Source organism: Myxocyprinus asiaticus, chromosome 32 (assembly GCF_019703515.2).
Source record: "Myxocyprinus asiaticus isolate MX2 ecotype Aquarium Trade chromosome 32, UBuf_Myxa_2, whole genome shotgun sequence".
Lineage (NCBI taxonomy): Eukaryota > Metazoa > Chordata > Actinopteri > Cypriniformes > Catostomidae > Myxocyprinus > Myxocyprinus asiaticus.
In genome coordinates, this window is record NC_059375.1 from 5,550,768 (window position 1) to 5,575,859 (window position 25,092).

The 25,092-nt window shown below is 39.5% G+C and overlaps 1 protein-coding gene across 5 annotated transcripts in view; it reads left to right on the top strand.

Moving 5' to 3' along the window:
* si:ch211-217a12.1 (alanine aminotransferase 2-like) overlaps positions 1–25,092 on the top strand; it is a 75,682-nt gene that overhangs the window by 29,872 nt on the left and 20,718 nt on the right. For all 5 annotated transcript variants that reach the window (XM_051666769.1, XM_051666771.1, XM_051666767.1 and 2 more), the window contains 2 exons: positions 7,263–7,352; positions 7,470–7,578. In XM_051666769.1, the coding sequence (XP_051522729.1) occupies positions 7,263–7,352; positions 7,470–7,578 (199 nt within the window). The remainder of the gene's footprint in view (positions 1–7,262; positions 7,353–7,469; positions 7,579–25,092) is intronic.

Below are 25,092 nucleotides of genomic sequence, written 5' to 3' on the forward strand. Positions count from 1 at the left end.
TTTCTCTGTTATTGCTATCTTTTATCAGCACGGCATTAATATTTAAAGATATTAAGGGAGGGCCACTTGTTATGGGCACAGCATAATAAATGGACAAAGATATTTATCACATAGCATCCATGTAACAAACTGTTGGACGGTTAACATTTACTGTTACATAAATAACAGCAAAACTATGTGAAAATTAACTGCATGCATATTAATTAACCTCTAGAAACGGTTTACTTTTAAGATTAAAGATAATTTAATGTTTGTAATTAGGGTGTTCCAAAACTCATAAATCAAAGAATTATATCTTATTCTTATCATTATTGTAAGTTGAAAATGAGGATCCACTCTGACAGTGTCAATTTTCTGAAGGAATCTATAAATTCTTTCAGAAAATAGTGCACTTGGCACACTTGGGCATGTTTAGAATTTTCCAGTGTAAAAAAATCTAATTTGGATTATTTATGAAAACTGGGACATATAATGGACAATGTTGTGTTGTCTCAATGCAATCATTTGAAAAAAAAAAAAAATATATATATATATATATATATATATATATATATATAGTTTTATGTTTCTGTTTCTAGTATTATAGTTTTGGCACCACGGCGTAGTGGGCTAAAGCACATAACTGGTTCAATCCCCACAGCCATCACCATTGTGTCCTTGAGCAAGGCACTTAACTCCAGGTTGCTCCAGGGGTATTGTCCCTGTAATAAGTGCACTGTAAGTCACTTTGGATAAAAAGCGTCTGCCAAATGCATAAATGTAAATGTAACATGGAACTCACATTTCTCTGCTTTCACGTAGAGTTGGTGTTTCAGCAGGTGGGAGAGGACCATTTTAATGTTTTGATGTGTTGTGCTTTATCCTGGGAGTATATGAGTATGTCGTCAATGTAGGCGATGATACATCTGTTGAGGTGGTCTCTGAAGATCTCATTGATGAATGACTGGAACACAGCTGGTGCGTTGGCCAGGCCATAAGGCATCACCTGGTATTCATAGTGCCCCCTAGTGGTGATAAATGCGTTTTTCCACTCGTCTCCCTCTCTGATACGGATCAGGTTGTATGCACTTCTCAAATCCAGTTTTGTGTAGATGCGTGCTTCACGTAGTTGTTCTAGGGCAGATGGAACAAGAAGGAGTAGGTACCTGTACTTGATTGTTACTGTGTTCAATCCTCGGTAGTCTATGCATGGACAGAGCCCTCCATCTTTCTTCTTGACGAGGAAAAAGCTTGCTGCAGCTGGTGAAGTGGAAGGACGAATGAACCCTGAAGCTAAAGCCTCCTCGATGTAAGTCTCCATGGCCATGGTTTCAGGTCTTGACAATGGATAGGCTTTGCTCCTCGGGGGTGCCATGTTGGGTAGTAACTCAACAGCGCAGTCCCATGGACGATGAGGGGGTAGTTGGGTTGCCTTGACTTTGCTGAATACTTCGGTGAATGCAGAATACTCCCTGGGGACCTGGATTTGAGCTTGGTTTTCAGGACTTTCGACACTGGTAGTCAAACATGACATGGTGACTGTGACATGAAGACAATTAGACTGACAATAATCTGACCATTGTTTTAACTCACCCTGGTTCCAGGAGATGATGGGATCATGGATAGCCAGCCATGGGTGACCCATGATGAGAACATACTTGGGTGAGTCGATGATATAGAAAGATATGATCTCTGTGTAAAACAATCCAACCCGTAGTGTCACTGGAACAGTTTGGCGAGTGATACCTGTGCCTATAGGTGCATTATTTAGAGCAGTAATGTTAATGGTGGCTATACAAGGTACTGTAGGGATATGGAGCTCTTGTACTAGAACTTGGTGAATTAAATTCACAGCAGCCCCTGACTCGACGAATGCAGAAACAGATTTCAGTTTATCATCAAAGGAGAGCTCAGTGGGAAGAAAGAAACTGTGGTTTGTGGGAGATTAAATGTTCTTGGTACTCACAATAGTTCTGGAATCTTGATATTTCTTGCCTTTGTGAGGGCATGTGGAGTTTCGATGATTCCCTTCACCACAGTAATAACACAGTAGCTCCCGATGACGATGATCGCGTTCTTCATCAGAAACTTTGGTATAGGTGATCTGCATCGGTTCAGGAGCTTCAAAGCATGCCTAGACTTGACTATGGACTGATGGTCGTGACCTGGAGCTAATATTTGAGCGTGGTGAATTGCGCAGTAAATTATCAGTCCTTACTGCCAATGAAATGAATTCAGTGAGAGTTGAATCCTCACATTTACATGCGAGTTCAGCCTGCAGATTGTAGTTCAGTCCCTCTCTGAACACAGTCTTGAGTGCAATTTCATTCCATCCACTTTGGGCTGCTAATGTCCTGAAGTGTATGGCAAAGTCAGCTGCAGAATGTGCACCCTGACATACATGAAGCAGCTGAACAGAGACATCTTTACCTCCCACTGGGTATTCAAACACTTCATGGATCTGGGAAGCAAAGTAATTAAATGACGTTTGAAGCCAATTATCACTCTCCCAAACAACTGAGGCCCAGTCTAGCGCTTTACTGGTAAGTAACGTCATCATAAATGCACATTTCTTGGACTCCTGACTGAAAGACTCTTGTTGATTGGAGAAATAGACTTGACATTGACGTAAAAATCCCTTACATTTATCTGGTGAGCCATCAAATTTATCAGGAAGAGCGAAACTTACCGGTGTAGCTTGTGGAGATGGAAGAGAGCGGATATAGCGGGTGAGGTTCTCATGTGCAGCTCTTAGGTGGTCCAATTGTTCCTGGAAACTTTTGAGCAGTTCGCTCTGGTGAGCGAATGCAGCCTGGAGCTGAGAAACTTCCGCTGGATTCATTGGTGGTGAAGTATTCTGTAAGGGACTCGACATGGAGGCGAAGGTAGAATATGCAAGAAGTTTATTATAATCAGCAAACATATCCAAGACACTATGCAGAGACGTAATCATTGAAGAAGGCCAAGTAGTCATTACACAGGTAATCAGTCCAACCAGGCAAACAGAGCAAAACAGTAATCCAATAACGGTAATCCAGTGAAACAGGCACAATGGTCATAACAAGTAGGCAAATAAACAGGCAATGAAAATAACGCTTGGTATGGCAGTGAAACTGGCAATACTTCACAAAGTCACAATGGAAGAACATGGCTATTTATATGGTTCAAACAGGAAGTAACCACAGAATAAATGGTACAGTGTCAGTATTTGGGAGAGGGCTCCCTCTGGTGGTTGGCTGAAGGGATACCAGCCTCATTTGTTACAATCAAACGCCTTTTCGGCGTCAAGTGAGATGGCAGCGACTGGAGTCTGATCATTCGCCACTGACCACATGATACTGATGAAATGCCTAATGTTATCAGAAGAGCTACAGACCCGAATAAACCCCACCTGATCAATATGTATGAGAGATGTCATAACTTGAATTAATTGGTTAGCAAAAATGTTTGACAATATTTTAACGTCTAGCTGGATCAAGGAAATTGGACAGTTACCCTTACACTTGGATCTTTGTCCTTTTAAAGAATCAGACTGTTCTGGGCTTGTGTCATGGTTGGCGGAAGCTTTCCATTCTTTAATGATTCTGTATAAACTTCTAGCAAAAGTGGAGCCAGTTCTGTAGCATAAGATCTAAAAAATTCAGTGGCAAAGCTGTCTGGCCCTGGAGCCTTGCCTGTAGGCAAGGCCTTAATTACCTCGCTAAGCTCCTCCAAGTTTATCTCAGAATCAAGAGAATTGTTTTGCTTAGTCGTCAGTTTAGGAAGTTCTAATGGTTCCACAAAGTTTATATTATCTTCATCAGTAGACGAAGACATGGAACTATAGAGATCAAGATAGAATTCTTTAAAAGCATTATTAATATCAATGACCGAGGGAAATATTTTACCACCAGCAGATTTCACTGACTCTCTCTGTTTTATATAGCCAGCTGTTTCCCTGCCTTGTCCCCCAACTCAAAGTATGACTGTCTTGCCCTGAATAGCCAAAACTCCACCTTCCACGACAAAATAGTATTATATCTGTTTTTTAAGCAGGTCAATTCGCTGAGGCCATTAGACGACATTCGGCGCTTCAGCTCTGCCTCGGCACTTTTAATATTCCCTTCCAATTCCACAAGTTCTTGTGGTTTGGATTTTTTGGTGAATGAGGCATACTGTATGATCCGGCCCCTAAGAACCACCTTAAATGCCTCCCAAGCCACACCCACAGAGGATACTGAGGACCAGTTGGTCTCCATATAGACATTGATTTCAGCCTTTAGCATTTGTTGGAAATCAGAATTTTGCAAAAGGGATACATTAAAGCGTCAACTATATGATATATATTTTCTCCGTATGTTTCAACACCTCTGAACACACCAGGGTGTGATCTGAGACTAAAATATTTCCAACTGAGCAATCAACAACAGATGAAATTAGGGACTTAGATATTCTAGATATCTCTGTTCTATTCTAGAATAGATTTTATGGACTGATGAAAAAAATTTATAGTACTACCACATGGGTTCAAAAGTCTCCAAATATCTATAAGACCAAGATCTTTACACATCCTGTGAAGCGTCAATGTTGCTGTAGGGGGTTTGCACACTTTTGCTTTACTATGATCAAGGACTGAGTCAATCAAAAGATTAAAGTCTCCTCCTAATATTATATCATGAGAGGTACCAGTGGCTTGCAACATCCCTTCAAAATCAATAAAAAAAGCCCTGATCATCAATGTTAGGTGCATAAATATTAGCCAAAATAAGACTTTGTCCCTGAATTTCAGCTGAAACAATAGTGCCTCTTCCTAATTTATCTTTACTCTGTTTGAGACATTTGAATTATAGATGTTTACTTATCAGTGTAATGACACCCCTGCTCTTACTCGAGCCAGCACTATAAAAAAAAATGGCCACCCAATATCTTCCCAAATTTTTCAGCTTTCTGCGGAGAAAGGTGCGTTTCTTAAAGAAACACTATTTCATATTTCTTATGCTTAAGAAGAGAAATAACCTTCCTTCTTTTTATGGCGTGCCCCAACCCATTCACTTTCCACGTGGAGAGAGACAATCCACTTATATTAATATTTTACATTTTGACAAATAAGAAAAAATAGATTGCGTGTCAAAAACAAGATTATAAAGACAACTTTCCAACATTATTGCAACCATCAAAACCCGAACATCCCCCGAACAAAACAAACAGAAAAAAGAAAAACGTGCACATTAACTCTGCGCACGACAGCGCCAACTGGTGTCCATCCCTCCAAACTCAAACAGTCCATGCATGCCTATGAGAACCCCCGTGACAGCCTTGCCGTCGGATTGCTCAAGTCCGGTGTTTCTATACAAATTTTGTGAGACAGAATTACACAGCAAAAGATAATCTATAAAACAAACTCTAGCCAATAGGTGGAATAAACACAAAGAACGTGTAGATTCATCCATAAAAAAAGGTGTGACACTCTACAAAATAAACTCAAGCCGCTAGGTGGAACCAGCACAAAAAAAAAAAAAAGGAGCGCAGATTTCTCAAACAGTCAAGCGAATGTTCATTGAGCCGGTCCACTCGGCTGCAACATGAGTGCAAGCAAATTACTTACTCCAATAACTTTGCAAGAAATACTCTACAAAACAAACTCCAGCCAATAGGCGGAATAAGCACAACGAGCGTGTAGATTCATCCATAAAACTGTCCTGAAGGTGTGTTGCTCTACAAAATAAACTCCAGCCCATAGGCAGACTAAGCACAAAGAGTGTGTAGATTCATCCAAAATACTGTCCTGAAGGTGTGTTACTCTACAAAATAAACTCAAGCCGCTAGGTGGAACCAGCACAACAAAAGTGCGCAGATTCTTCAAACAGTCAAGCGAATGTTCAGAGAGCTGGTCCACTCGGCTGCAATGTGAGTACAACAAGATGACTTACTCACTCCATTGACTTTATGAAGGACATCGCTTGCTGTGGGCATGTGAATGTTTTATGGCCATCCTTAACATCTATTCTCAATTTGGCTGGGAATATCAGTGCAAAAGCGACCTTCCGTTGATGTAAAAGTTTCTTGCATTCCTTGAATCGATCACATGTCTCTCGTCAAATTTGCAAAGTCTGGGAAAAAGAAAATGCTTTGGTTCTTCCAAGAAAGCCTTCCTTTACTCCTCGCCTTGCATAACACAAGATCTTTATTGGATGATCTCAGAAATTTGGCCAGAATTTATCGGGGCCTGTCTCCCTCTGCTGATCGCTGAGCAGGAACCCTGTGAGCTCGCTCAATTTCCAGCTTATGGCCTGCTACGTCGAGCAGATTCGGAAAGACCCCATCCAGGAATTTCACCATATCCTGTCCCTCTTCACCCTCAGGAATTCCGATGATTCGGACGTTATTCTGCCGGCTATGGTTCTCCATGTCCTCCAGCTTCTCCCAGACACACTCCAAATCCACCTTGGTCACTAGCGGATTAGCAGATAATTCCCTCTCCGATGACTCCAGGTAACTGATCCGTTTCTCGACATCCCCCATTCTTGTAACCACATCAGTGAACTTCGCCTCCATGGCAGTGATCGATCGACATATCACAGCAAGATCCTCCAAGTCAGCAACGACCTTCGTCAGCATTGCTGACATGTTCAGCATCTCTTGCTGCATTTCCCGCACTTCCCAGACTAAATTGACTCCCAGGCTTGCGGCCTGCTCGGGGGTGTCAGCTTGAGCATGTAAGTGTCTTTTAATGTCTCCAGAGCCTGAGGATTTTGAATTCTTTGACATATTGTCCTCCTAGAACAGTTATGGAACAGAGTGTATCAAGTCTCACAGGTTTATGTCATTAAAAGTGTTAAAACTAGCAAAGTGCGCAGAGCTCGCTGTTCACACGTCCGATCCTCGCATGGCATCGGGTGACTCCGATATGACAACCCTTTTAAAGGAATAGTAGACACAAAAATTCTGCAATAATCTACTTACCCTCATGGCGTTGTAAATGTGACAGCCCCTTGGTCACTGTATATAAAGCATGAACATTATGCCTTTTGTGTTCAACTAAAAAAAAAAAAGTCTTATTGATTTATAATGACACGAAGGGAAGAAAATAATGACAGAATTTTCAGTTTTGGGTGAATTATTTTTTATGTTCTTATTTGTGTTTTTGTCTGTATTCACATCTGCTCTCTGTAATGATGAACACAATCTCTGTTTACTTGATATTGTCTGAATGGTCAAGTGTTCTTTTGTACTTCCTATTTCTATTTTATTGTCTTTGTCTTTATTTCCTCTCCCCCCTCCTCATAATCTCTTCATCTCTGTAGGGTGTGAAGAAGCCTTTCACTGAGGTCATTAAAGCAAACATCGGTGACTGTCATGCTATGGGTCAAAAACCCATTACTTTCTTCAGACAGGTATGTGTGCGTGTGAGTGAGTGTGCATGTGTGTGTAATATGGTGCAGTTCACACTGTATTCTCAATATTATGTCTTGTACTGTACATACTTTATGTGTGCTTTATTTGTTTGTCAGGTCTTGGCATTGTGCTCTTATCCAGATCTTCTTGAAGACGGCAAATTTCCAGAAGATGCCAAAACCAGAGCACGTCGCATTCTTAACTCATGTGGAGGAGGCAGTCTTGGTACTGAACCTTTTTTCAATTACATATTACATATGTAAGCCTACTTTATGTAAACTATGAAATCAGCACTGACCACTATTTGCCAATTTACAAAATATAATAACTTGTTCCTTCTCTGAAACAACATTTTTCAGCAGAAAAATTGGTTTAAATTAACCAATAGTCAAATACAGTATCTAAAGCTACTATTGATCAGGTGCACAGATAGCTGTCAAAACGTGCTGGACGTCATTGTCTGTCACACCTCCACCAGTGTCTTCTTTCCAGCTGCAGGGTCATCAGCTGGGAGCAACCCATCATAGATGTTTTGCCCCATTAATCCCAGAACATCTCTTGATGGGAGGACACCAGATTCTTTCCATTGACTCTGATTTTTGCCTTCCCATCAAGACATTCCTCCTTTACATGTCCTAACATGCAGACAAAGTTCAATAACTTCCCCACAAAGAAATCCAACCCCACGTCCTAAGGCATCTGCCATGCTAACATCTGCTGCAACCTGGTGGCTTAGGCTTTGTTAGTCCCACTGGCACCGTTTATTAGGGCTGCAACTAAGGATTATTTTGATAATCGATTAATGTAACGATTATTAGAGCGATTATTCGACTATTCAGTGATTATTGCAATGATTAATCATTAGCTCTTAACTGATTATTCAGCTTGTGCCCTGACTTAAAAGGTTGTATTAAACGTGCTTACTAACAATAAAGAGGACAACATCATCTTTTAAAAATACCTCTAAATGACATTCACTGAATTAAAGGGAAAAAATAATTGTATTAAGTTTAATGCAGTAAAGACTTTCACTGCAAAAAAATCCTATTGTTATCAAGTGTTTTTGTCTTGTTTTCCATTTAAAATTGTCTAAAAATTCTTAAAACAAGATACATTTACTTGAGAAGCAACATATAAGATATTTAGACTTGCTTTAAGAGAATGTCTCTTAAATATACGTGTATCTTGTATATACAGTAAGTGTATTTTTTTCACTTGGTTATACTTCTGCGAGTACAGTAAAGATATACTTATATTCAAGATCTATTCTCTAAAAGTAAGTCTAAATATCTTAAATGCTGCTTCTCAGGTGAATGCATCTTTTTTTAAAGGATTTTTAGGTTATTTAAAATATTTGTATTTTTAATATTCTATTCAACATTCTCAGATAAAAAAAAAAATTATTCTGCAGTAAAGCTGCTAAAGAAAATGTATGTTGTTTTAAAGGAATTTTAGATATTTATATTGGAAAACAAGCCAAAACAAAAACAAAGCAAAAACTTATTTTGTTGCAGTGTATAATGGGGCGAAGATACCCTCTCTCACCTTTCTGTTCACTTCAATCCAATTATTAATAAAGCTGCAATAAGAATGCACAGTGACACATATATTATGATTCAGTAAGTCGCGCCATCACGTTATAAGCTAGCTGGGAAGAGCGTCCCCGCGCCAGAGTGTGCATCAGCCAGGTGCAGTTTCAATTTCTCCCCCTTCTATCGGGACATTCGCTCAACTCATAGCGCTGATCGCACAGAGAAATGCCAGTTTCGGAGTTTGTAGTTATTTAAATGATCTGCTTCCGTATTATTTGAACTTTTGTAAAGCTATAACGCATTAAATATAACTGCATTTTACATGTAATGCCGGGGTGTTTCCTTTAAAGAGCTCTGGCTCCGCTTATTCCACAATGAGAGTGCTTCTGTATTTACTTATTTTGAATTTTTGAATTATAATTCCCTCATACTTTGCAATCTACATCACCTGAAGCTGTTTGGAAAGTTCAGAGTGCATCTGGACTGTGAGCTGTGTAATTCTTCCTCTCCTCAGTCAGGCGCGAACTGCAGTGCTGCTCTCGCATGTCATCATTAGAGATGAATGTGATCTAATGTTACGTTAAATGAGATCAAACGACTATTCGACAACGAATATTTTTCTCATTGTCGATTACGTCGACTAATCGTTTCAGCCCTACTGTTTATGCATACTCAGTGCCCCCGGTTCCGTATGGTATAACCTCCCATTCGACCATACGCACTAACCCAGTGGTTAAGGCTGTGCTAGCCTCACTGGCACTGTTAATGTGTGCTCAGTGCCCCGATTTCATATGGAATACTACCTCACCACACAACACTATGCACCAACCTCTCCAATAACCCTAGGTAGCATACAAGACAGAAACCAGCTTTAGTATTTCTTCCCCTGGCATAGTTTTACCACACGTAATCTAAAACATTACAAATGTTCCCTATTCTACTTTCTCTATACTGCCTTTCTCACTTCTACACACCCCAATTTTTGTCCTTCCTCCTTAACCATAGCAAGAAGCTCCCTTTCTCAGCTTCCTCTGCCATTTCCTTCAGAGACTTTAATGCCAATCCAGCGATACCAGTGTCCTCCAATAGTCACTGCATTGAAGTTCCCATGAATCCTCAACACCCAACCTCCACAGGGTGAGTGGCATTCCTCTATCCATTTTCCTTGCACTCTGCAGCCAGATCACCATATTTTAACTTCTATTCTCATAGGCTGCCTCCAGTCCCTCTTACCATGGGATAATAAGCTCAATCATCATGACTTTTTCTGGGTGATGTCGACCATTACACTACTTTCGTTCCGAAGTACGTAATGGCGACTTTGATAAAAAATTTCAGCTGCTGACCGAGGTCGACCTCCATTGTCTAATCACTTCCGGGCGCCAAAATTAATCTGGTTTCCTTTCATGCAATGCATTGCATGGCCCCTTCTTTTTACCTAAATCAGTGAACTGCCTCTGGAGCATTTGCTCCGCTGGTGTTGCTATTCAGTCGCTGAACAGCACTGAAATGAGCATAAGTGACCATAAGCTCATTACTATTGAACTCAACACTTCAACTTCAAAGTCTTTGATTGAATGTGTTATCACATTTAGAAACATCAAGCACTTGGACTATGACCTCTTCTCTAACTCGTTTCTGTGCTTCCAATTTTTAATTCGGTTGAGGACTATAATTCTGTTTTGTCTACTATGTTGGAGGAGTTTGCACCTCTGAGATAGCATGTTGTCACCTTTAGGGAACCATGCCCCTGGTATAAAACGGAGTTACGTTTACTGAAGGCCAGATGTAGGCAACAAGAGCGGCAATATAAAAAGTCTGGACTAACAGTTCATAGGTATATGTTTGTTCAACACCAAACTGATTATCACAACTCTCTCAATGCTGCACGTAAGGATTACTACTCTAAAATCATTAGTGATGGGGCAGATAATCCAAATGTATTAAGATATATGTTTCTCAATTATTTCACTGGTAAGATTGAAAATATAAACAACTCAATAGCTTCTGTCCCTCTGTCTGAGTTGCCTCAGATTCTACCAACAAATCCTGTGACTCATGCTTTTTCGAGTTTTGCAACAGTCGATATTGATTTCATTGTCAGAATCATTATGTCCATGAACTCAGCTAACTGTATTCTTGATCCCCGTCCATCATCTGTTCTCAAGGGCTGTCTTCTATTTATTAGTCCTCATATCACCTCAATTGTGAACTCCTCATTAAATTCTGGATTGGTTCCCCCAACACTCAAAAACAGCAGCAATCACACCAGTCCCAAAAATGTCTGGATGTGATGCCTCTGATTTGTCAAATTATAGGCCCATATCCAATCTCCATTTTTTGGCAAAGGTTCTGGAGCGTGCTGTTGCAGCACAATTACATACACACTTATCTCGAAATCATTTATTTGAACAATTTCAATCAGGTTTTAGAAATGGGCATAGCACTGAGACAGCATTGGTGAGGGTCATAAATGACCTCCTTATTGCAGCTGACACAGGTGCATGCAGAATTTTGGTCTTGTTAGACATCAGTGCTGCATTTGACACTATATCGCACACCATCTTACTGGACAGGCTGCACAGCTGGCTTGGTCTTTCTGGGACAGTGCTGGACTGGTTCAGATCTTATCTTACAGATCGCTCTCAGTTTGTCATCTTGGGTAATAATAAGTCTGAGACTGTACCAGTGCATCAGGGTGTTCCAAAGGGGTCAGTGTTGGGCCCCACTCTATTCAGCATTTATATGCTTCCCCTCGGGCAGATTATTGGGATGTATGGCCTTGGTTATCACTGCTATGCTGATGATACACAAATCTACATCAGCACTGGCCCTGATATTAACTGCACTTGAACTGTGCTGATGGAGTGTCTGCATGAAATTAGTACCTGGATGCAGCATAATTTTCTAAAGCTGAACTGTTCCAAAACTGAGCTCATGCTCATTGTTACACTGGCTGCTACATGTGAAGTTGACTTAAATCTTAAATTGATGGTTGACAACAGCCTTGTGCTTCCCTCCTCTCAAGTGTGGAACCTGGGTGTCATCTTTGATGCTCAGTTGACATTTGATGCACACATTAAAAATATTTCCAAAACAGCCTTTTACCACCTTAGAAATATTGCCCGACCAATATTCCATGCCTTTATCACCTCTAGGCTGGATTACTGCAATGCCCTCTTTTCTGGCCTTCCAGCAAAAACCTTAAATAGGCTTCAGTATATTCAGAACTCTGCTGCTTGTGTTCTTACACACACCTCACCATGTCTACACATTACCCCTGTGCTCTCTCAGATGCACTGGCTTCCCATCCATGCTTGTATTGATTTTAAAACTCTAATTTTAACATATAAAGCAGTTCATGGTATTGCACCAGAGTATCTTTGCAGTCTTGTTGCGCCCTACACTCCCTACCCTTCTCTTCGTTCTGCCAATTCATTTGCACTTCAGCAGCCCTCCTGCAAACTTAAATCTATGGGGAAAGAGCTTTCTCTTTCAGAGGCCCTAAGCTATGGAATGCTCTTCCTTTTACTATTAGAAATGCCCCAACCTTGGATTGTTTTAAGAAGTTATTTAAGACTCATTTATTTAAGGTAGTCTTTTAACATTTATTAATATTATTTTTATGTGTGGTTGCTGCTGTATGTTAGTAATTTTGTGTTTAGCCTTTTTAAATTTGTTGGTATGGTGGTTGCTGTTGTATGTTATATGTTTATTCAATCTTGTAGCACTTTTAGTGTAAGAAAAGTGCATTATAAATAAAAGGTATTATTATTATTATTATTATTATTATTATTATTGTAACCCGGAATGATGGACTTTAGTGGAAGCTGTAAGGCATTTCTTCCAAACAGTGCTACATCTGAAAGACAATGCAACAAACTCAGCCCCTTCCTAATGTAACTGTTAGCCTTGCTATCCATCTTTGCCACTGATGCTGCAGTGATCTCACACATTTTTAATGGCCACATCAGGTGATGGTAAACAGTAAATTGGTCACACCAGATGTTGAATTTGCCTGGGAGATGACAATGATCTATCTTATCTAGGCCCTCTTTCAGCTTCAGGACCAACCCTGCCATGTGTTTGTCTGAAAGATCTGTGGTGTACTCTCTCCCTAAACTTCTAATAGCCTGCTCTGCCAACTCTGGAATTCTTTCCCTATCCACCTCAAACGATATCTGGTTATTCCTAACTCCCTTACGAATAGAATGGTTTTGTGATACTGCCAGCTTAATTTTCATCCTGGCCCATTCCAATAGCTTGTCCAGCCTCTTTAAGAGTCAGTTTGTACATGCAGCTGTCTTGTGACGTCATCTATATACAGTAGCTGCGCAGAGCTGGCAATCTCACTCCAGACTGTACAAGGATTCCTCGGGCCATCTGTCTTGCCCCAATTAGGAGGACCTCAAATGCGGCTGTAAACAGGATGGGATAGAAAGAATGGAAAATGCACACAGCAGTCACGCTCGGGTCTCAGGAGGATACTCACGGCAAAGCTCTTCTTCGTTCCACGCTCAGAGCTAGAAAAAAGATTGAAACAGTCAAGCAACGGAATACTGTTTGTGAACATTAATGCAACAATATGCGGAACCGATATTTAATAATATGTTTAGTTTTTTTGCCTTTTTGGACACTGGTAACCAAATAATAAATGGTAACCAAATAATTAGACTACAACAATAAAACATAATCGTAAATAATGCCTATGAGTATTAATATGAGTAATACTATATACATCAGTTTAGTCGGGGCCATATGCACGTATAAAATGTATGCTTTTTTCCCAGGGCTGTTTGCATATAACGACTTCTAAGGATTAATATTATATTAATATAACCACTTTTTTGCTGCTTCAGAAGTCCATAATCTACTCTCATGTTAGCTTCCCTTTACGTGTATCCCATGCTGTTTTGTGAAACTGACAATTCTTTTTGTAATTGGTGCACTATCTCTTCAATTCTACTATTCCCAATCTCTGACAACCACTGTCACTGCCATCAATGACTGAGGGAATTTATGGCAGTGAGTGGAGAGACACTCTAATGCTGAAGCAGTATAAGTTCAAATTAATAAAAGGAAAATATATGTTGCCAACCATCCTGTGTAATAAGGAGTTGACCCCTATTTAAGGGGAAAATTATGCACACTTGACGGAAGTGGTTGGAGGAAAGATCAGTGACAGTAAGCGCACGTCTTCTGACGTGTTTTCTGTCAGAAGCAGGAGAATGTTGTCAAAAATATAGCAATTGAGTGCATGTTAATTGTTTTCCAATTATGTTTTTTAAACACCAGTAAATGCACCTATTCATGACATGTAGAGGCCTTTCACTCTGAACGTGTTTTTGCATCCATCAGCACTGTTTTTCAATGTAAACAAGCTCTAGATGGAACTCTTTAACCGTTGTGCAGCGTCTTGCGCAGGAGCGTCTGTATGTATGTGTCATTCCTTCAATTCTGTGACATTTAAGTCCACAGTACAATTTGTGGTATTTATATTGTTTAATTTCAGCAAAATTATTTTGAGTTATTTGAAGTCTGGGTAACACTTAATATATATATACATTATATAAAACTTATCAGACCATTCATTAATATATATTCAAATTTAGAAATATGTGATAATGTGCTTGTTATTGTTTACTAATGAATTTAACTAACATTAACTAATGATATGTTAAGCATTATTTAATGTAATTTCAAAAACTTACAAATGTTAAGCTTTCATTCATATATGGCTTTCAACAAATCTACAAATGCTTTTTACAAATGTTATATAATGATTAACAGATCATTTGTTAATGTAGGCTACATTTGAATGCTTACAGATGACATAAAACTTTTTTATTAATGATTTATAAATGAGCTCGTGTTTTGTTTTTTACTGCACCACTTCACACACTGTTAATGTTTACAAATTATTAATTAATGTCCAGCTATTTAGTAACCAAGGTCTGTAAAAGCCACACATTTATTGTTTGTTAATGTACAGTGCATTCAGAAAGTATTCAGAACCCTTCATTTTTTCACATTTTGTTATGTTGCAGCCTTATGCTAAAATGCATTAAAATATTTTTTTTTCACATCAGTCTACACTCCATACCTCATAGTGACAAAAAAGCAAAAACCTGATGTTTGATAATAAATTTATTTAAAAAAAAAAAACTGAAATATCACATTGACATACGTAATAAGACCCTTTGCTATGACACTTGAAATTTAGCTCAGGTGCATCCCATTTCTCTGGATCATCTTTGAGATGTTTCTACACTTTGATCGGAGTCCACCTGTGGCAAATTCAATTGATTGGACATGATTTGGAAAGGCACACACCTGTCTATATAAGGTCTCACAGCTGAAAATGCATATCAGAGAAAAAACCAAGCCATCAGGTCAAAGGAACTGCCTGCATAGCTCAGAGACAGGATTGTGTCAAGGAACAGATCTGGGGAAGGCTACAAACAATTCCGGCTGCTCTGAATGCTCCCAGGAGCACAGTGGCCTCCATAATCCTTAAATGGAAGAAGTTTGGAACAACCAGGACTCTTCCTAGAGCTGGCCGCCCAGCCAAACTGAGAAATCAGGAGAGAAGGGCCTTGGTAAGAGAGATGACCAAGAACTCGATGGTCACTCTGGTTGAGCTCCAGAGATCATGTGTGGAGATGGGAGAAACTTGCAGAAGGACAACCATCACTGTAATACTCCACCGATCTGGGCTTTAAGGCAGAGTGGCCAGACAGAAGCCTCTCCTCAGTGCAAGACATAAAAAACCACCTAAAGGACTCTTGGATTTGAGAAACAAGATTCTCTGGTCTGGTGAAATGAAGATTAAACTGTTTGGCCTTAATTCCAAGCATCATATCTGGAGGAAACCAGGCACTGCTCATAACCTGTGCAATACCATCCAAACGGTGAAGCATGGTGGTGGTAGCATCATGCTGTGGGGGGTGTTTTTCAGCAGCAGGGACTGGGGGACTGGTCAGGGTTGAACGCAACAAAATACAGAGGTATCCTTAATGAAAACCTGGTCCAGAGCGCTCAGGACCTCAGACTTGGCTGAAGGTAGGGCTGGGCGATTAATACAATTTTAGTTTCAATTACGATCATCACTTGCACACATTGCTGCAGTTAGATTATAAGGTGATGGCTTGCGACGTAGTGAATCAAAATATGTGAGACACTTTCACATCATGAAAAAAATCTGCGATACGCAGCTCTATTAATAAGAGAAAGTGAACATAAAGGTGAGAGAATGGAGTCTTAGCCCATTATACACTGGAACAAAATAAAGTTTTTGATTAGTCTTTTTTGGATTGTTTTCCAAAATAATATCTAAAACTCCTTTAAAACAATGTACATTTACTTTAGAAGCTATACTGCAGAAGAAAAAATTGTTATCAGAGAATGTTGAATACAATATTTAATCAGGGTTCGACATTAACACTTGTCTGGGACAAGTGGATTTTTAAAGGGGCAAGTGAAAGAGAATTTTACTTGCCCGACCGGACAAGCAGACTGATTAAAACGTCAATAATGAAAAAATAACTGGCTATATTTGTGATAGCCTAGGCCTGTGTCAGTTCATATTCTTATTCTGCTGTTGAAAGTAATCCAGGGCATGTAAACTGCGCCCTGTTTGATTGACAGGTGACGTATGTGTGTGTGTAGAACATGCACGTGTGTTCCGAAAATGCTCGCTCTAATGCGTGCCTGAACTGTCAAAGACATTTCAAAATTCCGCCAAAATGCCCGTCTTGGTGAGGTATTCATGTAAACACAGAGAGTGATGTCTAAAGTGAACGTAAACAGCAGAGAAAAAAGCGGATTTGTATTAAAATGACGGACATGTAAGTGTAAATGTAAGCTAATAGACCTGCTGCCATCTAGTGTGTCATTATAATAATCAAACAACCATAACAAGAAAACGAGAAAGCATTCACTGCTCTTGACTGAGTAATTTCAGTAGTTTTTTTTTTAATATATATATATATTTTATTAACAATTTTTATTGATTCCAGTCACAGATTAAATAAACATGACAGAAAATATGGAATCAAATTATATGAATTTAAAACTCTTTCCTCCGAACATTCCCCACCCCCACCTGACACAAACGCGCACCTCAGTGGTCTGATAATAAATTAATAATGACACATAAATAAACAATAAATCAACAAAATATTTAGAAACAAAGCAAAAAAACAAAACAAAAAAAAAACAATAAGAATGCACAGACACATTTAACATTGTCTATCTCCCTTCACTGTCTCCCCCCAAGAGCCCTCCAAAAAGTCCACATAACTGCCCCTCTTTTTATTAAATAAACCCATGTTGCTCAGCCTTCTATATATATCATCCCCTCAAATGCCGCCACCCTGCCCAACTCCGTGCACCACTCCCAAAAGTATGACCTGTCTTCCGATCACAACACCAGCCAGCACCCAATTCTTTATGTACACATACCCTATATTAATAACCATCCCATTGCCTAGAATACAGAGTCTGGGGCAAAATGAAATTTGAGTGCCCAATACCTCACACATAAAACTCCTCAACCAAAATTCTTGGATCTTAACACAACACCAAAAAACATGGGTTGTGTCCCTGTCTTCTGATTGGCATCGCCAGCAGGTGGGTGTGTCTTTGAGACCAAGCTTATACAATCTACAGGGGGTCCAATAGAATTGATGTAAAATATTAAATTGCATCAGATGCACCCTTGCATCTCTAGATGTAGACTTGACATTTATTAGAATCCTACCCCACACTCCCTCCTCCAATACCAAGTTTAAATCTTTCTCCCAAAATCCATCCCCCAGGCCTCATGTCCTTTTCCAAAATCAGTAATAAACACTCCCAAAGTATCTGCCTCTTTAGGAGGGTGTATGCTACTCCCAAAAATAGTACAGAGCAGGTGGCGCAGCTGTAAATACCTAAAGAACTGAGATCAGGGAATCCTAATATTTTCAAAGGATCTCAACAATCCACTCTCATATAGGTCACTGAGCTATTAACCTCCCTCACAATCCACTCTGACCAGCAGAGTTATGGGTTCAGCTGTATGCTCAAGGCAACATTTAAATAAATGTCTGAATTAAACACTCTGGACACTTTTGTCCATACGCGTGCAAAACTTAACTTCTCCGGTTAGTTTAATAGAAAGGCTTTGCAATGGCAAAATAGGGGCAAGAACGTTCTGTTCAATAAAAAACCAGGGAGGGGCTCTCTCAGGTGGAAGCGACCAATGAGCCAAATGTCTCAGACCGAATGCATAATAATAAAACAAAATCTTGGGTAGACCTAGCCCACCTTTGTCAATCAGCCTATGTAACTTACATAGCACAAATTTGCTGGGAATCAAATGCCCAAATACTTAATGCCCTGCTTGGGCCACTGGAAGGCGCCTGGCTGAAAAGCTGTTACTGGGCATTATGCTGTCAGAGCCAAAGTTTTGGATTTAGACCAATTAACTCTGTATCCTGAGAACTTAGAAAAGGAATTAATAATTCTGTGGAGGCAGGGCATAGATCTAGTGGGCTCGGAGACGAATAATAAAATATAATCTGCGTAAAGCAAAAGCTTATACGCCATACCTCCCACTACCACCCCTGGAAAATCATCTTCCTTTCTTATCGCAGCTGCTAATGGTTCCAGGGCAAGACAATAATGGGGAAAGAGGGAAACCCTGCCGGGTGCCCCTATCCAGAGTAAAATAATCTGAAATTAATCCATTTGTTTGTACCACCACTACCGGGTGTCTATAAAGTAACTTAATCCATCCAATAAAAGTATTCCCAAACCTGTATATTACCAAAATCTTAAAGAGATAATCCCATTCTACCATATCAAACGCATTTTTGGCATCAAGTGAGATGGCAGCAACCGGAGTCTGATCATTCACCACATGACCACATGATATTGATGAAATGCCTAACATTATCAGAAGAGCTGCGGCCTGAATAAACCTCACCTGATCTATATGTATAAGAGATGTCATAACTTTACTTAATCGGTTAGCCAGAATTTTTGACAATATTTTAACGTCTAGCTGGATCAGGGAAATTGGACAGTAACTCTTACACTTGCTTGGACCTTTGTCCTTTTTAAGAATCAGACTGATCCATGGCTTGTGTTATGGTTGGCGGAAGATTTCCATTCTTTAATATTCCGTATAAACTTCTAACAAAAGGGGAGCCAATTCTGTAGCATAAGATCTAAAAAAATTCAGCGGCAAAGCCGTCTGGCCCCAGAGCCTTTCCTGCAGGCAAGGCCTTAATTACCTCGCCAAGCTCCTCCAAGTTTATCTCAGAAACAAGATCATTTTTTTGCTCCGTCGTCAGTTTAGGGAGTTCTAATGGTTCCACAAAGTTTCTAATATCTTCATCAGTAGATGAAGACATGGAACTATAGAGATCGAGATAGAATTTTTTAAAAGCATTATTAATATCAATGGCCGAGGTTAATATTTTACCAAAGGCAGATTTCACTGAGGGAATGGTAGAAAAAGACTTTCTCTGCTTTATATATCTAGCCAAAAGCTTCCCTGCTTTGTCCCCCGACTCAAAGTATGACTGTCTTGCCCTGAATATCCAAAACTCCACCTTCCGCAACAAAATAGTATTATATCTGTATTTCAATGAGGCCATCAGACGACATTCGGCGCTTCAGCTCTGCCTCGGCACTTTTAATATTCCCTTCCAACTCCATGAGTTCTCGAGCTTTGGATTTTTTGGTGGATGAGGCATACTGTATGATCCGACCCCTAAGAACTGCCTTAAGTGCCTCCCAAGCCATGCCCACAGAGGATACTGAGGACCAGTTAGTCTCCATGTAAACATTGATTTCAGCCTTTAACATTTGTTGGAATTCAGGATTTTGCAAAAGGGATACATTAAAGTGCCAACTATATGATTTCTTTTTCTCCGTATGTGGCAACATCTCTCTCTCAAAACTCACCAGGGCGTGATCTGAGTCTAAGATTTTTCCAGTTGAGCAATCAACAACAGATGAAATGAGGGACTTAGATATAAAAAAAATTATCTATTCTAGAATAAATCTTATGGACTGATGAAAAAAATGTACAGTGTCCAAATATCTGTAAGACCAAGATTTTTACACATCCTTGGTAACAGTACCAAGTTATCAATCTGACACTCTACTGATGATGCCATTTCTCAGTTAACAATATAGTGATTTTCCAGGATTGAGCAGAATGCTGGACAGAATGCCTCGCCCGATCTTCACCGAGCCCCTTCAATCGCGCGAGAACAACGTTTACTTTCAGTTATGACTCCCTTTTGACATTTTATTTCCACGTTTAAAATACTTTGTGAATGTTTATTAAAATAAAGTGTGTGTCATCGATTACATGAAATGGGGATGAAAGAGTGGGATCTGAAAAAAAAACGACTGCAAAATGTATCTGTCATGACGTCCTCTACAGATACTGTAAACATAGTATCACCATGGTATTTTGTAGAAAATAATTGTAACCACAAAATAACACATGGTTACTACAATATATTATCACTGTATTACTTTAGAAAAAACATGGTTAATTGCATCATATCTATGTTTCCTGCCCAAAAAACATGGTTACTACAGTAGTACTATAGTAAAACTACCTTCATTTATATATGTGTGTGTGTGTGTGTGTGTTAGTGCTGTCAGTCGATTACATTTTGACTCTATAATGACTCTATATATTTTTCTTTTCCAGTCAAAATGCATCTATATTCTTCTTAGGAAAGAAAACAAAAGACACTGTAACAATAATGCTTTATTAAAGCATTATTAAATCATTATTGTATTTTATTATTTTATAAACAAAAACTTCCACAGAATTAAGTTAGAAATGCACTAAAATAGCATAAATTCAAGTAACATTAAATGTTCCCCAAAGAGGTTGACTAATTGGAAAATATTTTCCATAGGTTGTGTATTCATTGCAATGTGCATTAAATCTCTTAAACTCTCATCCTCCACAGCATTAATCGGCCAGCAGATTGTGGCCAGCAGATCTGATTAGCTAGAGCAATCGCAAACCTGCATTCACGAGTCAACACCACCGTCTAACGCCGCTTTGTACTCCATATAAAAGACGCATAAATAAAATGTCTCATTCTGCGTTTACATGATAGTTAAGACTTGAAGTGCCTCTGTTGAAATAAAATTGCGCCTTACAGAGCTGCAAAGTACTTAATTTCTGTCTCAAGTCCCATCTGATCTTGTTTTGTTTTAAGAGGTCCTTTCTCCATCACTTGATCTGAGGCATGGGCTGTATCTCGTTTGGAAGGATGCATCCTCCGGCTGCAGTATACCGAGTGTCCTCCTTTAAACAAGCCTCATTTAAACGAGATGGCCTTCATAGGACGAATGGAAACAGAATGTAACATGGTTGCTATGACAGCACACCACTCTTTAACAAGCGCGAGCGCTTTGAGTGAGAAGGGAACAAAAGTCCCTTTAGAAGGGAATGTATAAAGTACATTTTAGAAGAATTATAATGATGTAAAGAGACAAGAAAATAGATTTTACAGGTGTACTTTTAGTCTAATACTTTATTTTAATTATATATTCATATAATTATACATATTATATATTCTGCATTCATCTACTGAGGTACTTCAACTTGGGAATCAACATTGCTTGAGTTTGAACATCATATTTACGGGCAAATTGGCGTCATTTTTTTTTTTTTTTTTTGACATTTCCGTTGAAGCAAAGAATTGTGGGTTATGAGTGCCCATGAAGGATACACCTGATGCATCCTCCGAATTCCCGTGAAAGAAGGTCGCATTCGAAGGCTGCATTCAAAGTGTCCTACTTGCTTTTCTGAAACGAGACAGCCTCGATGACGTATGCGGCCGACAAATGTGACCTCCGGAGAATGTATCCTTCCAAACGAGACACAGCCACGGAATCGCTGTTGTGAAGTGTGTGTGTTCTGGCGTGTGCCTCATTTGAATGACCCCAGGCAGACACATTGCAAGGTTCTGCCCTATTCAAGGCAGTGTCGGAGCTGAATAGAATACCAGAATTTAGTGTCAAATCAGTAAATGCGTTTTCACGATTAAGAAAAATTAACGCATTAACCGTTTTAAATTAATCGCGTGTGTTTTGACAGCTCTAATTATTATAAGCAGTATTCAAGAAAATATTGAGAGTGGAGACAGGAAACAGAATGGGAAAAATTATGCGACAAACGTGGAATCGAATCCGGGTCAAAAAAGGCACAGGCACACTGGCGTTAATCCCATGCCACAGCAGCCCCAGTGACAATGCAGTTTGTCAAAAATTTATATTTTGCCTATAGACTATTGGAGTGCAAACAGCCACGCTGAATATAACATATGATACAATGATATACAATACATACATACAATTAGGAACACTATACTAATACTGGGTAGGGCCTCCCTTTGCTCTCAAAACAGTCTCAATTCTTCATTGCATGGATTCCACAAGATGTTGGAAACATAGAGAGATTCCGGTCCATGCGGACATGATTGCATCCAAAATTTCTGCAGATTTGTCAGCTGCACATTCAAGCTGAAAATATCCTGTGGAACCCAATGTGGTCTTCTGCTATTGCAGCCAATCCGCCTCAAGGGAAGAGGTGCAAAATATCATGCAGTGGTGCACTGAGAACAACCTGGACCCTCAACACTTCTACACTGGTTAAAAAAGCACATAAATACCTTTATTTTCTTAGAAGGCTCAAATAACTCCAACTCCTCAGTCAACTGTTGGAAAACTTCTACAGATGTACAGTTGAAAGCATCTTGACATATTGCACCACTGTCTGGTATGACAGTTGCACCTCAGTAGACCGCAAAGCCCTTCAGTGTGATGTCAAGACTGCACAACACATCACTGGCACCCAGCTACCAGCCGTTGAAGACCTAAACAACATGCACTGCCAGACCAGAGCACTGTGCATCAAAGACTCCACCAATCTACTATATATTCTTCACCCTCCTGCCTTCTGGAAGGCGGTACAGACCTGTCCAAGCATGCACCACCAGGCTAAGGAACAGCTTTTTCCCCAGAGCTGTCTCCTGTCTGAACTCTCATTCCTCTGCCCCTAACATTGTTTATTTTGTGGTGTTAGTCATATGTGGTCAAGCATAACTTGTCCACCCTGTTATGGGAAGATAAATGGCAAATTATTGAAATTTTAAAATTTCCATATATTTATGAGAACATTAATAAAATCCTCAGTATAAGTTTACAAATATGTTTACTAGATATCAATCACAGACCATATAGTGGCTAATTTATCCACTGAATGTCCACCCCGTTATTTTCCACCCTGACCCCGCCCATTTAACTGGAAATGTTTAACGTAATTTTTTTAGTCATTTAGCTAGAGAACTATGACTAATACAATCTTTAACATGTCCCTTTAATGATGAAACATAAAGATATTTGTAAAAGTATGTTTTATTTTTCAAAAGTTTCAAAGCCAAAATGTCACAGAATTGTAGGAATGGCCCATACTGTATGTACAGAGATGCAGTTCCGCCGCTCCCTTTATGCAGATTATGCCTGGAGCTTTAATTTTGGCAAAAAACTGAAAGTGCAGAGTGTATTTGCCAGTTTGCAATGTTGCTCACAAAACATCTGGTGAAAAGCTGTCACCACCTCCTTTTATGTGGTACCGTGCCCTGTTTTTAGATATGTTTTATAACTTTTAGCAGTTACAAATGTTTGTGATTGCGTAAATCTGCGTCACTTTGCTTTCACAATGCATGCGGAGCGCTCTGAAAAGCTGACCACTGAAAAAAGCATATCAGCCCAGCATGTGCAAACAAAGCACCTGTTCACTCTTAAGCACACAGACCATGGGCCCTATTTTAACCCTGTAAAGCCTGACATATGAAAGAATTGTTAGAAAATTCTAAATTTTTCACATTAAACTGTTGACATTAAAATTTAGTACTATTAGACAAACTATAAAAAGAAATCGTAGCACTTTTTTTTTTTTTTTTTTTTTATGTATCATGTTTGATGCATTAGGATTAAAAGGTCATTATCCTCCTGAGGCCCAGCAATTCGTTTTTGTGTAGGACATTTTTTATTTAAGTTTTTCTTAGCCGATACATGCTACAGTGGTAAATTTTGAGGTATTATCAGTGGACTCCCTGGGCTTTTCAGAGATACCAAATGTTTGAGAGTTTGGCCATGACAACTTACTCTCCTTGGTCTATAAATATGGATTTAAATGAATCGCAGTTCAATTCAGCACATCAAATACAATATGAATAAAATATTCTTTTTCAATAAATCTTTTATCATACAGTACATTCAGAAAGTATTCAGACCCCTTCATTTTTTTTCACATTTTGTTATGTTGCAGCTTTTTTCACATTTTATGTTACAGCCTTATGCTAAAATGCTTTAAAAAAAAAAAAAAAAAAACATCAATCTACACTCCATACCCCAAAATGACAAAGCAAAAACTAGATTTTTGTTAACTTTGCAACATTTATTAAAAATAAAAAACTGAAATATCACATTGACATAAGTATTCAGACCCTTAACTCAGTACTTAGTTGAAGCACCTTTGGCAGCGATTACAGCTTCAAGTCTTTTGGGGTATGATGCGACAAGCTTTGCACTCCTAGATTTCGGGATTTTCTGCCGTTCTTCTCTGCAGGTTCTCTCAAGCTCTGTAAGGTTGGCAACCATCGGTTGACAGCCATTTTCAGGTCTCTCCAGAGATGTTCGATTGGGTTCAAGTCCGGGCTCTGGCCGGGCCACTCAAGGACATTCATGGAGTTGTCCCTAAGCCACACTTGCATTGTCTTGGCTGTGTGCTTAGTGTCATTGTTCTGTTGGAAGGTGAACCTTCGGCCCAGTCCTGAGCGCTCTGGACCAGGTTTTCATTAAGGATATCTCTGTATTTTGATGCGTTCAGCTTTCCTTCAACCCTGATCAGTCCCCCAGTCCCTGCCGCTGAAAAACACCCCCACAGCATGATGTTACCATCACCGTGCTTCACTGTTGGGATGGTATTGTGCAGGTGATGAGCGGTGCCTTGTTTCCTCTAGACATGATGCTTGGAACTGAGGCCAAACAGTTCAATCTTCATTTTATCAGACCAGAGAATCTTTTTTCTCACAGTCTGAGAGTCCTTTAGGTGCTATTTTATACACTGCATTGAGGAAAGGCTTCCATCTGGCCACTCTGCCATAAAGGCCAG